Source organism: Crinia signifera, chromosome 2 (genome assembly GCF_055691185.1).
Source record: "Crinia signifera chromosome 2, ASM5569118v1, whole genome shotgun sequence".
In the NCBI taxonomy this organism is placed as follows: Eukaryota; Metazoa; Chordata; class Amphibia; order Anura; family Myobatrachidae; genus Crinia; species Crinia signifera.
Genome location: NC_139218.1, coordinates 61879267 through 61893002, shown reverse-complemented (window position 1 = coordinate 61893002; position 13736 = coordinate 61879267). Strand labels below are relative to the sequence as shown.

Sequence of the window (13736 nt, the reverse complement as noted above, 5' to 3'; positions counted from 1 at the left end):
GATAATGACTGTCGGAGTCGCATACCACACCCAAATCAAGTGTTGGAAGACAAAATTATATATATGGCTATTTATCCAAATACAGGACAGGGCTAACCTCTGGCCAAATGTATACTAGATCCTTCATTGCTGCCGTTTTCACTGCAGGTTCTGGCTGTTTTGTATACTATTTGCTGTTCACTAGAGACAAAACTGATAAGACAATGACCGCGCCCAAAAAACACTGCTGCTGGTCAACCGTTCCAAGAAGATGTACCGAATCTTCTAGCAAAACGTTTTGGGAAAAAGGAGGAATGTCACCAGCGCTGTGCTCCCTTCTATTGATGTGTTTCTAGGTCTGGTCGTCTAGAATTTATCCTGTATAACTGACCTTAGATAAATGCCCTATGTTCTCATAAGGGTATCTTTTAACAGGAATGATCCACTGTCCACATACACTTTTTCTTAATTAGCGGGATGATCTCAACTGACCTTTTGTAGGTGCCCTATATGCACGTAGCAGTTTCTTTGTACAATACCCAGCGGCCAACTTCAAGTACAAAAACTCCCTTAGGAGATACAACTTACCAAGAGCATATGCCCTATGTGTCCTGAAAGGTATCTTTATCCAATTCACAATTGTCCAATCCACCATATGAATGAAGGTGAAGCTGAATTTCCTCCAAAAGGTATTTATTTTCACAGAATTCAAAAATTACACGATAAAAACAGTCCACAGTGAAACAAGATTAAAAGATACAAACAAAAACATGGATGAGATGGAAGAGGGATCCGAGTGCCTGCAATCCGGATGGGGGCTCTGGGACCAGTGCCAAGATGACTGTTCGGCAAACCTCTATTCCATACACCCAAAAAACAGCAACAAAAACTCCACTGAACAACGCGTTTCGGGCTTGTATGTAAGCCCTTTTTCAAGGTGTATTTGCTGTTCACACCTGGGGTATATATTTAAGAATGGTTGATTTTAATTGATTTTGAACAATGAAAATCAACCGTAAATGATGTTGGGACTTCCAAGGTTAAACACACGGTTTTACTAACACTATTTTTTATATTCATTTTTAAATGTTAGTAAATGTGTGTTTTAGCCCTGAAAGCCCAACATCACTTTTAATCAATTTGAAATTGATCAAAATATACCTTTAGCAAATATACCCCCAAGTCTGAGAATTAAAATCAACCACAACCACATACTTCAAGTGAAATCTCTCCAGAGGCACCTCTAGTTCTTCCTACCTTTTTCTTTGGATCACTCGGATCTGTTCGGTCCCCAGCATATTCACACCAGGGACCGATGTTTGCGCTCTGAGCATGCGCATATTCGCAAATGTGCAGGGCTTCGGTGCGAACGCCTTCAGTGACTTGCATAGTCGCTAGGGCGTTCGCAGAGGAAGGCCGTATCAAGGCGGGCAGGGGGCGTACCAACAAAAACGCTGGGTGTGCATAGGAAACCGCTGGGCGGCTCCGTTGCGAATGCGAGTGGGCTGATGGCTTCCGGGGGCGGACTGACATCACAGGACGTCAGCTGCCCGTCCCGTTTTTGGACCCAGATGGCGCAAATATAGGTCAGTCAAGACTGTCTTATATTTGCGAACAGGATAAAAATCACTGCTGGCCCCGGGAGGGACGCGGGAACATCCCCGAAAAACCGGGATGTTCCCGCAAAAAATGGGACAGTTGGGAGGTATGGTATTATCCAGGGCTATTTTTCAGCAGGCTCCAGCAGGAACTGAGGCCCTTATTCTAGTTCACTCTTTCTGACAAAATATTTCTTAGATGGACAAAACCATGTGCACTGCAGGTGAGGAAGGTGTTACTTGTGCAGAGATAATTAGATTTGGGTGGGGTTTTACACCTGCCTCACCTGCAGTGCACATGGTTTTGTCCATCTAAGAAATATTTTGTCAGAAAGAGTGAACTAGAATAAGGGCCTCAGTTCCTGCTGGAGCCTGCTGAAAAATAGCCCTGGTATTATCACACAAAAGCACTCACAGTTGTGTCTATTGGAGGTTGCCTGTCTGTGAGTTATTACAAGTAGGCTATAAATGACTGCACAAATGATTCAGGCTTTCTGCACTGTGGATGCAAACCTCCCAACTGTCCCAATTTTGTGGGACTGTCCCATTTTTGGGATGGTCCTGCTTCCTGTCCGGGGCCAGCCGTGTCCCGTGGTGGGGCAGTTGGGAGTCCCCTCCTGCGGAGGCTGGGGGCATGGCAGGCAGCTTACAGAGCTGCTGGCCATGCCCCCACCGTGGCAAAACAGTGATGGCCATGATGGGAAGTCAGATTTGAGCATTCAAACAGGGTTTGTGCGAGTTGATGGCCAGGGGGGAATTGCCCCCCTCTGTATCCGCCCCGGCCTGCTTTCTCCGCTCACTGCCCAGCCTGCTCAGGAACAACAGGCAACTGCCAGGATTCCTTGCTAGGGCTGCGACACCCCTGTGACATTGATGCGGCACCACCAGGGAGCTGCGGTGCACAGTTTGAGAACCACTGGGCTAGTGTGTATGGGGCTTTGCAATTAAATTCCCACCCATGTGTTGAGACATCACTCAATAGCCATCTCTTATGTGTTATACATTACTGGCGGCAGTGTACAGGCAAACTCACTCGCTTACATTGTATACCCACAACATGGTCCATATGTGCACTGTATAGCTTATGAATTAAACATCAAAGACTCTTTATACAGGAGGCACATGTTTAGTTTATATATTGGTTTTCTGTGGTTTTTAACCACTACAGCAGCATATATAGATTGCTACTGACACGTGTATGTTTATAAACCTAAGTTCGTACTACTAAGCAGGAAACTAGAACAGCACAGCACACCATTATAGTACTGAGGGATCCCAGTGACTCTTTATTATGGGTTTGGTTATGCAAGCAAGGGCTAAGCTCGTACCACGTGACTCGGGTATCACCCTCATACATTACGTCACATCGGAGGGTGGGGAGTGACCCATGCAGATTGCAGCCCAATGGTGATGGTGGATACAGTTACACCGATAGTATCGATAAGAACATAGAGCTATGCTCAGTGGCGCCCTCACCGAGGCAGAGACTGCTGCAGCAGCAGCGCAGGCAGACGGGGATGATGGCGCCCCTGCCGCTGGGCTGGATAAGCGACCAGCACCTCAGGAGATGGAGAATGAGAATGAGGGTGACGGCTTCTCCGACATCAGCGACTCTGAGCTGCTGCTGCTGCAGGACGGAGCGGCGCGTGGTGAGTGACGGAGAGAGTTCTCCTAATAGAACAGTGAGTTAGGCTGCCGGCTGCACTGCATGAAGCTAGGGGGCGCTAGAGTGCAGCTCCTGCTCCCAGGTGCACTGCTGGGACATGTGACACTGACTGAGACTGTGTTGAACGAGTCGGACAGAGAGAGATGGCCAGGGTGGGGAGGCATGGTGTGCATCTGAGAAGACAGTGTGTGGTACTGTATATGCCGGGGGTAAGGTAATTATGCCACTGACTGTACTGATGTTTGTTTTAGGATAAAGGAATGTGTCAATGTGTGTGTTCTATGTGTACATGCTGTTTGTGTGTACATGCTGTGTTGTATGTATGCATGCAAAATGTGTACATGCTGTATGCATTTACAGTATGTGTGTATATTCTGTGCATGTACATGGACTTTATCTCTTAATGTGTGATTGCCATCACCTGTGTGGAACAACTCAAGTGATGGCACTCATACATTAAGGCCAGTCTTCAATGCCTCAGATTCATCGTATTTTAAAGCGAATCTGGCAATTCGTCCGGGTAACTGCGAATTTTCTCTAAAAAAAAAAAAAAATTGCCCTATTCAAAACAATAAAAAAAACAATTCGCTGAAAATGAACAGCGAATATCAGTCGATTCACCGGTGGTTTTCAATGGGGTTTTTAGTCAAATTTGCAGAGTGTATTCAATGCTCAAATGGAGAACTGCTTTCCAGTGATTTTGGCCATGTTTCACCGTTTTGCATTCGTCATCTTTTTTAGGTGAACTGGAAGGTGATCTTTTAAAATAAAGGTTGTTTTGTTTTGTTTTGTTTTTGGTGTAAAAAATCTGATTAATTTTTTTCTGTGAAGGGGCATGCTATTTTTATCCATGTGCTTTGAAGTACATTATTAAATTAATTTATTTTTATTTTTTTACACATTCGCCAGCAGTGGGCCGGAAGCCGCTCATTAGATATTCATATATTCCAGGGCTGGGCAACACCGGCCCTCCAGATGTTAATGAACTACACATCCCAGGATGCTTTGCATTAGTTTTGCTAAATGGCCATGCTGAAACTGATGCAAGGTATGCTGGGATGTGTAGTTCATTAACATCTGGAGGGCCGGTGTTGCCCAGCCCTGATATATTCACTGCACACTGGTCCCGGATTCTTGCGAGCGGGACCAGTGGAGCGGCTCCTGTCCCCTGTCAGCTATCGGGGGGGGGGGGGGGGGGGGCAGCTTCTGCTGCCTGTGTCCCTTTAAGCCCTCCTTCTCCCCAACAGAAATTCAGGGGGAGGCAGGGAGGCTTACATCTCCCTGCCTTCCTCTGTCCCCCTGCGGCATTCGCAGCAGGGGTTAAAATTCGCCATCAGGGGCAGCAAGCCCCTGCTGCATTGAATAGGGTGACAGGGAGGGCTGGCAGCGAATGCTGCAGCCCTCCGGAACCCTGCAAATGTGCAACAAATCCTAAACCAGATTCGCTGCACATGGAGAAAAAAATAATTGAATACTCCTCTAAGAGGGAAGCCCAGGAACAGCGCATTGTGTAACGAATGCAATGGGTCATGTTGGAGGGTATGTGTATGGTGTGTGTGAATGTATGTATATGTGTTTGTGTGTGTGTGTGTGTTTATAAAATTATACACCAATATCCTGTACAGAAACACCCCCCCCCCACCCCCCCCCCCTGAAAATCCTGCACACTAGGGATGGTCATAAGAATGGGAACCCGCCATCAAATCATAGCTGGGCATCCACCATCAAATCTTTTGAGGCAATAGTAAAAAGTCATATGATTTGCGCATAAGCCCTGTTTGCAAGCATCTGCAGTGTGGCTGACTGGGAATAGGAATAGGGTTGGGACCATCAAGACGCCATCTCATCCTTACCTCCCCTCCCACAATCACAGGGAGGTTCTGATTTCATGGTTTTATTTTATTTTTTTCACAGGGAGCATAGTCCACAAGCAATGAGTCAAACAAAATGGATGGCCATCAATTTTTCTAGTAATTTTCCCTGCGCGAAACACCAGGTTTCACTGCGCAATTTTACTGGTGATTTCTGCTGCACTGCCAATGCAAGACTCCAAAGGGGATGTATTGAAAACAATGGGTGCATACATTGCACCCGTTATTAATATGCCAGTGGTGTGGTCAGAGAATAGTGGCAATTCCTATTGCGCCACAAAGGAGTGTCCATTATTCAAGTTACACTACACAGTAGTGCCTTTTATACACATGACACCACGTAGCGCCCCCTTTAACACATGACACCAGGTAGAGGTCACCTTTTGCTGCTAGGTTACACTTATATTTGCTTCCTGCTGCTGACTCCTATTCCCATAACTCCCAGCAAAGCACATGGGGAGGTGGTGCACATAGGGGGCCTGTGCTGTCCCTATTATACAGTGCTGCCTGCTGTAATATGTACACAGGTAGCGATCAAGGTAGTGCATCTCATGGACGGTGACAAGTACAATGTATGCGGATGGTGTTTCCTGCAGAAAAAATACCCGGTCTTCACCCTAGTTACATTCCTGCCAATCAGTATGTTCCTTATTGTAGTGTAGCTTTTACACATTTTAACAAAGTATTAATTTCATTTATAGGTGATGAAGAGGAAAAAGACAAGAAAATAGAACATGAAACTACAAGTACTGGAAAAGTGTATGTATAATGCTATTACTCCTCGCTAGAAGAGCATCTTCTTCATTGCAGCACATACGTTACTTGCATTTATTCCTCCAAACCTGACACATTAATGACTTGATAGCATGTACATTTCTCTTTACTGAGGGCTCTACTTTACAAGAGGAGCCCGTTTTTATGCTGTTCCGAATATCTATTGGGGTTATTCTGGTCCATTCACACGGCCCTTATGTTCACATGGGGGACGATGTTTGGTGCATCTGCATACGCCGGTTGCGTGCGGCCATGGTGAACAGACTGTTCGATGGGTGCAAGCACCCAACATTTTTGGCATGGGGCGGCAGTAGAGTCTCTCCCATGGAAACACCCAGCGTTTCATGGGCGTTCCCATGGAAATCGCCCAGGGAAGTAGGCACTGGGGGCAGGCAGCTGACATCGGCGGATGTCAGCTGCCCGCCCACTTCCTTCCGAATGCCCACGCACATCTATGGTTATCTCAGAGTAACCTTAGATGTGCGTGTGCCTTATACATCATTCGATGATCGGCGACCATCGAATGATGTGGGTGTTCCTCCAAAGTCTGCAAGTGGATGTTTATGTAAAACATCCATTTGCAGCCTGTGCGAGGAGGGGGCGGGCGACCCAGCATTTGCAGGGTGGCGTCTGGTGGACTCGTAAGGCTGTGAATCAACCAGAATAAAGTCTTATATATAATATTGATTGCATATAAGGACGTACCAGACATTATTACAGAATGCACTGGCACTAAATGTGGGCATCTCAGTCCTTTGCACATTTGGCCTCACGGATCTTTGTCAGCCATTTTTATAAAGTCGCAGACGACATCTAATAGATGCAGCATTCTATAAGTGCATTCATTGGCATTCTATAAGTGCCAATGAAGAGGTGATTGACCCGTTCAGTTTTGGAATGCTTTGCCCTCCCCTCTGCAATGAACTGCAGGACACATAAAAAATAACCTTTTTCTTTGGTCCAGGGAGCACACTTGAAACAATGATATTGTGACCATAAAATGCTCTTTTCCAAATGATGTAATACAGCCAAATTGATTTTGTTTCTCACGTTCCCTTTAAAGTGAGGTGAATGCAGAAGCTGCAGAAAGTCTGCTTCCATATAGAACAGGTGAAAACAGTCTCAATGTGCAAAGAAAAAGGAAACAAGAACTGGAAGTGCCGCTGGAGAAATATCACCTGAAGTACGTGACTGTGACTGACGTTTGTTCCCAGACCTGGTGTGAACAGCAAATGGTGTACAAAATCGAACAGCCACAACCTGAACGGCCAGAGAAAACGGCAGCAATGGATGAAGGATCTAGTATACATTTGGCCAGAGGTTAGCCCAGTCCTTTGTTTAGATAAATAGCCATAGAAATAGTTTTGTCTTCCAACACTTGATCTACAGGTTGAGTATCCCTTATCCAAAATGCTTGGGACCAGAAGCATTTTGGATAACGGATTATTCCATATTTTGGAATATTTATGTTGTATAAACACATTAAACACAGGAAATATACACAAATATGTTTTATTTGTGCATGAAACAAGGTTTCAAAACATAAAACAGAGTTTGTGTACTATCTAAGGCACTGTATTTGAATGCTAAGCAATCATTTTCTTGCACATATTTAGTGCCAGTTACAGATGTTCCCAGTAGTGCCAATTACAGTACATTCCAGGAACAATGGTTTTAGGAATAATGTGGAAAACAGATAAATGGATCGGGGATACTCTACTTGTACTTCATTCTCTCATGGATTAATTTTCTAGAGCTGGAGGTGCATGATGTTGTATCGGTGGCAACACAAACCCGTGAAGATTCCTGGGCTATAAAATGCCTCAACATTTTAGCTATGATCCCGGTCTTACAATCAGGTATGTAAAATAGTATATTTGCAATGTAGGATTATTTCAGTTATTCAATAAATCATATAACCCTGTGCATCTGTCTATTGTATGAGTAACCATAAATCTCAAGGGAGGTGCTCCCAGGAATCTGTATATCATACAACCAAATAAAGAAGGATTCCTATAAGGGGCACACTACTAAACTAGCATCTAATATGGGTAGCATCTACCATTCTATATTAGTCATTATGTGTCCCGGAGAGGATTGGATTAAATCTTAACCCAATCCCGCAAGGGGCTTTTTTGCGCTTGCCAAGCTGTCTGGGTCCGGCCAGTCAGGATCCCGACGTCGGGCTAATGACTGTCGGATCCTATACCACACCCAGGCAGTTGGACTCACTTGACCAATATAGTTGATATACAGTATAATGGCCTGTAGTTCCTAAAGTATAATAGGAAATGAGGATTATTCATCCAGCCGTACTCATGTACAGGATATGGAGCTGTCTGATAAGCTATAAACTCAAGTCACTGTTGCGCTAATGGTATACTGCAATTGCTTAGATTAGATACTCTTCTGCAACAGTTTCTATTTGTATATCTATTCTGCCTGACCATGGCAACAGTGGCTTGTCAGATAAATCTGACTGCTGTGCACTTCTCCCCTGTACTAGACACTGGACTAATTCATACTTAAGAGAATATGAGGGAAATTTACGAAGAATACGACTCGGTCGTATTCCTAATACGACTGGCTACGGCTGTTTTTTTTTTAACAAAATATGATTCATAAATACGGCTGATTTACTAAGCTGCCCTATTTACGAATTCGTATCTGCCCGATGGTTTAGCCAGCTGTACAAATCATATTTAGCGACTGTTTATACGGCCACTAAATACAAATATGCCACATCAGCCAGATCCGTGCAGGCTTCAGTGGGTAAAAAAAATAAATACATTTTTAAAAATGGCATGGGGCAGTACGGATGGTGTAATGGTTAGCATTACTGCCTCACAGCACTGGGGTCATGGGTTAGATTCCCACAATGGCCCTAACTGTGCGGAGTTTGTATATTCTCCCCGTTTTTGCGCGGGTTTACTCCGGTTACTCCGGTTTCCTCCCACAATCCAAAAATATACTGGTAGGTTAGTTGGCTCCCAACAAAATTAACCCTAGAATGTCTGTGTATATGTGTACATGTGGTAGGGAATATAGATTGTAAGCTCCACTGGTTTAGGGACTGTTGTGAATTTTCAAATATTCTCTGTAAACCCCTGCAGAATATGTGTTTGCTGTATAAGAAACTTTTAATAAATAATAATAGTTGGATGCAGAGGAGTCTGATGGCGTAATAGTGGCATGTTTAGAAGTCTGATGCCATAATAGTGGAATGTGGAGGAGGACATAAGTGTCAGATGTGCTATAACCAGCGCTATTTGACACTTGCAACAATCCTCCCTCTGTATGAACAGAGGAAAATCACCTTTTTCTGCAGTATCTGCAAACAACTTACCATCTTCTTGCAGTTACCATACTATTGTATGGCATTGAAAAAACATTCAGATTTATCACAAAATGATTAACACACATTTGAGGTTTATCGTTTGTCACATGTACAGGAGATGTGTGCTGATAAAGAAATAGAGGCCACTTGCTTGTGTTTGCCCTCCAGGCTAAAAGTTACCAGCCAGCCCCTGTGTCTATTACTCTATCTGTTGGCAATTTAGGGACCTAGAATTTATATTATTAACCTTCCCTTTTTATATCTACATAACTAATCTAATGAATTTTTTATATTTATCATTTTCATATATTCGATTTGGTAAAAAGCTGTCTTACTGGATGTATCGATCTTAGGGGGTCATTGTGATTCACTCGCTACATAGCAAGTTCGTCCCCGTCCCGATGTTTAGTGCAGCTCCTCTATGCAAATGACTTTGGCAACTTGCATAGTCGCCGAGCTGTTCACAAACATCGGGGTGGGCCGGGGGCATACAGCAGCGGGAATGGGGCAGTGTTCACTCTTGGATTTTTTTCTTAGGGCAGGGTGCCCCAACCAATCCCCACCACCACCTCCCTATTCTGTAACATAAACTGGAAAAGCGCCCTCTCCCTGTGGTGGGTGTATGAATCTTCAGGGAGTGGGTGCCGTGCACTGCTGTGGCTGCTCAAGGTGGGCAGAGGTGGACACTCACCTCCTGTGGGGATAATCATATGCTACCATTTCCAACCGCCCTCCTTACTCTGTTCTGCTCTTTGGCCCTGCTATGCTGCAGCTCCTGCTTCATGGAGCTGTACCTCACTGCCCAATCTCCACTGGGAGCAGGGGCAACTGCAGGCCCTGGACGCAGCCATAGCCACATAGCAGTGCACCATTAATTGCACCCAAGAATACTGGGCCTTTGAATGAGGGCGGAGGGGGCAGGGCAGCAGCAGCAGCAGCCGCTATCTTTTATATGAAATAGACAAATTTATTTTGGTCTGTCAGGGAGGTTTTGAGGGTTCTGAGTCAGCAGCAGCACACAGTCGCATGTTGGTAAGAGGAGCTCAGGGTGGTGGAGCTGTGTTGCGGCTTCTCGGGTATATAATATATATCTATATATATCTATCTCTTTTGGGACTCTCCATAGGAGGATGTTTATGATTATATATGATATTTCTGTGGTACGGTAACTATTTCACTTTACACAGCCAAATTGATACCCTGTGTCTGATGTTAGGTGGCCGTATCCGAGAGTTTCCAGTGTTTGGGGAGCTTGATGGTGTGTACGTGGTAGGGGTGATTGATGAATTGGGTTACTCCTCCAAAGGTGAGCTGGAACTGAGAGAGCTGAAAACACGCGTCAGTCCAACACTACCACGAGCAGCTCAGAAGAAAGGCCACGGGATCCAGGTAAACGTAATAATATATATATATATTTTTTTAAATTCTTTAGTGTTCACTGTAGGATTTTTTTTTTTTTTTTTAAAGGCAGGGTGCTGACCACTGGGCGGGGCACTTGTTTCAATTGGGAGGGCACATTTTACATTTAAAAATAAAAAAAAACATAACAAATTGTACACTGCACTATGATTATGCCCATTAAACATGGAAAAACTCTGCTATGCCAATTACATATTCTGTCGTAATGACACTGTAATGCTTCTTACACATTATACCACACACCTCAATACCCGTTACACATGATGGCACACATTGAAAGTTCTCAGCGGCATTTCAGCGTGGTTGGGGGCAGTGTAAGGGGTGCACAGTACCACACACAAAAAGGGCAGGGTGCATTTTGAGTTTTTAAAAACGGGCAGGGTGTGGCACACTGCAAAATAGGCTTAGAGGGAACACTAATTCTTAGCACTCCCCAGTTCTCATCTTTTCATTTGTCTTTTATTTTGTAGACCTTTCTTGTACCTTTTTATGGCTGAAGAAACAAGCAAAAATTAACTATGTATTGGTGAAGCATGTAACAGTAAGGACCTGTTCACCATTTATTATTTGTGTGCAGTGGAGTGTAGCTTACAGAGCACAGCCCGCACATCAGAAATGCTGCAGTGTTGGTGTATGAGGTGTCTTGGCCTAGATCAGGATCAATAATCCCAAAGCATGATCTTGAAATCATTTCCTTGCACACTCAGGGATGCGAATGCACATTGATGATGAGTATCGAACCAAGCATACAGATAGGGGCACAGTACAAGATATGAACAACTCTTGCATACCGGCTAATATAGGCATGTGTGTGTTCTATGCATGCAATGCGGGAGCACGTACAACTGAGTTCAGTACAGCTTTACACAAGGGTGTACATGGAAAATCGTTTTCTTTTTCACTCTTGAACTTAAGGTATATTGACCTTCCAGAATACTTAAGGGTGTAGGCTGTGCATGCAGTTTTTTTTTGTGTTTGGATTGACCGGGTCGACGGTGCTTAAGGGCGATATGGAATTATTGACACACAAAATGGCTGACCCATGGTTTGTTAGGGTTAGATTTGGGCTACAATGGACAAAAAAACCAAACTGTCCGATACTGGTATAACCCTAACCATCCCCTCCGGCAACTAAACCTAGTGCCTAACCGTAAGCCCAGCCATGAAAATGTTGAAAAAGCATGTGTCGACAATTGCTGTGCCTACTCTTTCCATAGCAACCTTTTGTACCTGCCAACCTTACTCACGGTCGACCTAATGCATGATGAGCATGCGGTGTTGACCTAGACATTCTTTGTTCTTTTATCCAGATAGAGTGCAGTTTGTATTGCGATTTGACCATCTAGTACTGGCATGTCCAAACTGGGGCCCTCCAGCTATTGTAATTTCCTAATGGCAAAACTGTGGCAAGGCATGATGGGATTTGTAGTTTCACAACAGCTGGAGGTGCATAGTTTTGACATGCCTGATCTAGTACATGAACTCTGAGCTGATTATGATATTGAGCTCCTAAAAGTTTAGCACATTTTGTAAGGGTTATCCATGGAGGTAATAATATTTCTTTCTCTAGTAAACTGATAACTTACAGTATGTGAGTGTGTTACGTTTAAGTTGGTCTAGAATAGACTTTGATGCATTGTTTTTTTTTTATTTATTAGAAAAATGCTAATGCTTATTGTTATAAATGGCTTTTTTTTTTTTTTTTTTTTAAAGGACATTTTTATGATGTCATAGGGGGGAAAAGACGCAGTTGTATGGTCTCTTTACATGATCTTGTGTCTTTCAGGTGTCACTCTACAAGCTGTTATTCGATGGCATGGTAAGTGGAGGTCTGCAGCAAGATACTCTCATTCAGCAGTTGAAGCTGAGGCCAGAGCAAGAGCTGGGACCGCAAGTGATGCAGCATGCTACTAAGTCTGGGCTAACCGTGTCTACCTTCAGGGATGTCTTGGACTTGACTTGTCTGAACCTCACGTTATCTGAATTGCCTGTGATTGATAGCTTGAAGCTGGAATATTGCTATCAAGGGGATGGTTCCTTGTTGGGATATGATGTGGTGAGATTTGAAAAGGAGAATATAATGGAACAATTAAAGTATTACTTATCCTTTTGGAAAGGACTAAGAGAAGTCCATGGAGTGGACATAGAAGATGCTTGGAAGTGCACAATGTGTGACTATGCCAGCACCTGTGAGTGGAGGACACAGAAGTCTAAGAACATGCATTCCAGAACCCAAAGCAAGAAATGGAAATGATGATCAGTCTTTAGAAAATAACAAAACATTACGCTTTTATCTTCTTCCATGGGCCCAACACTTTTTTTTTGGTCTCATCTTTAGCTGTTTGGTCAATATCGGCCAATTAGGCCCTGTTTTTTATGGTGGTGGGGGGATGCACGTTTCACACTCTCCAAGGCATTCACAGGGAACATGAAAACGCCGGGAACAGAGGCGGATCAGTGCCTGCTTGAGGTGGGGGGGGGGGGGTGAAATCATATGTTGTCAGTGCCCGCCCCCTGTCATTAATAAAAGTCAGTTTTGATTAACCTTATTTCTGAAGGCATGGTTGGTGACCATCAAATGAGGTCTCTCCACCTTCGGCAGCATGCAGAGGGGGGGCTCTGTGATATGTTGAGGAACAGCAGTCACATCTGTTTGTCCACATATTGTATGACTGGAAGCCACAAGTACTGGTTTTGCCAATTACATTGACCACAGGTCATTTTAATTGGTCGTGGACCAAAAACCCAGGCACCCCTGCAAGTGCCTCGAGCCACCCCAGTGTGCCTGGGCACACAGTTATGGAACCACTGGTGTATACTATGTGTTATCTGATATGTTCATAAGTAACTATATTTTATATAGTTCCTTATGTTTCTAGTCTCTAGTGCAGTGGTTCCAAAACGCTGTCCTCAAGGCACCCTAGTGCTTCAGGTTTTCAGGATATCTGTGCTTAGGCAGAGGTGACTTAGTACCTCCATTCATTTTGATTAAACCATCTGTGCCCAGTATATATATACCCTTAATGTGTTTCATATTTTTATGCCTCCAATAATATTTTAATTTGTTTATTAAATATTTACAAAACATACAT

At 44.0% G+C, this 13736-nt stretch overlaps 1 protein-coding gene across 2 annotated transcripts; it reads left to right on the top strand.

Moving 5' to 3' along the window:
• Positions 1-2901: 2901 nt before the first annotated feature.
• EXO5 (exonuclease 5) lies at positions 2902-13733 on the top strand. Of its 2 annotated transcripts, XM_083172248.1 has the most exons (7): positions 2902-3226; positions 5816-5873; positions 6952-7208; positions 7643-7747; positions 10442-10614; positions 11115-11185; positions 12431-12569. In XM_083172248.1, the coding sequence occupies exons 1-6, from the start codon at positions 3034-3036 to the stop codon at positions 11139-11141; spliced, it is 813 nt and encodes a 270-aa protein (XP_083028374.1). In that variant the 5' UTR covers positions 2902-3033; the 3' UTR covers positions 11142-11185; positions 12431-12569. The 2 variants fall into 2 exon arrangements, with proteins under 2 accessions (XP_083028374.1, XP_083028373.1); XM_083172247.1 differs by lacking the exon at positions 11115-11185 and having other exon boundaries at positions 2905-3226; positions 12431-13733.
• Positions 13734-13736: the final 3 nt, after the last annotated feature.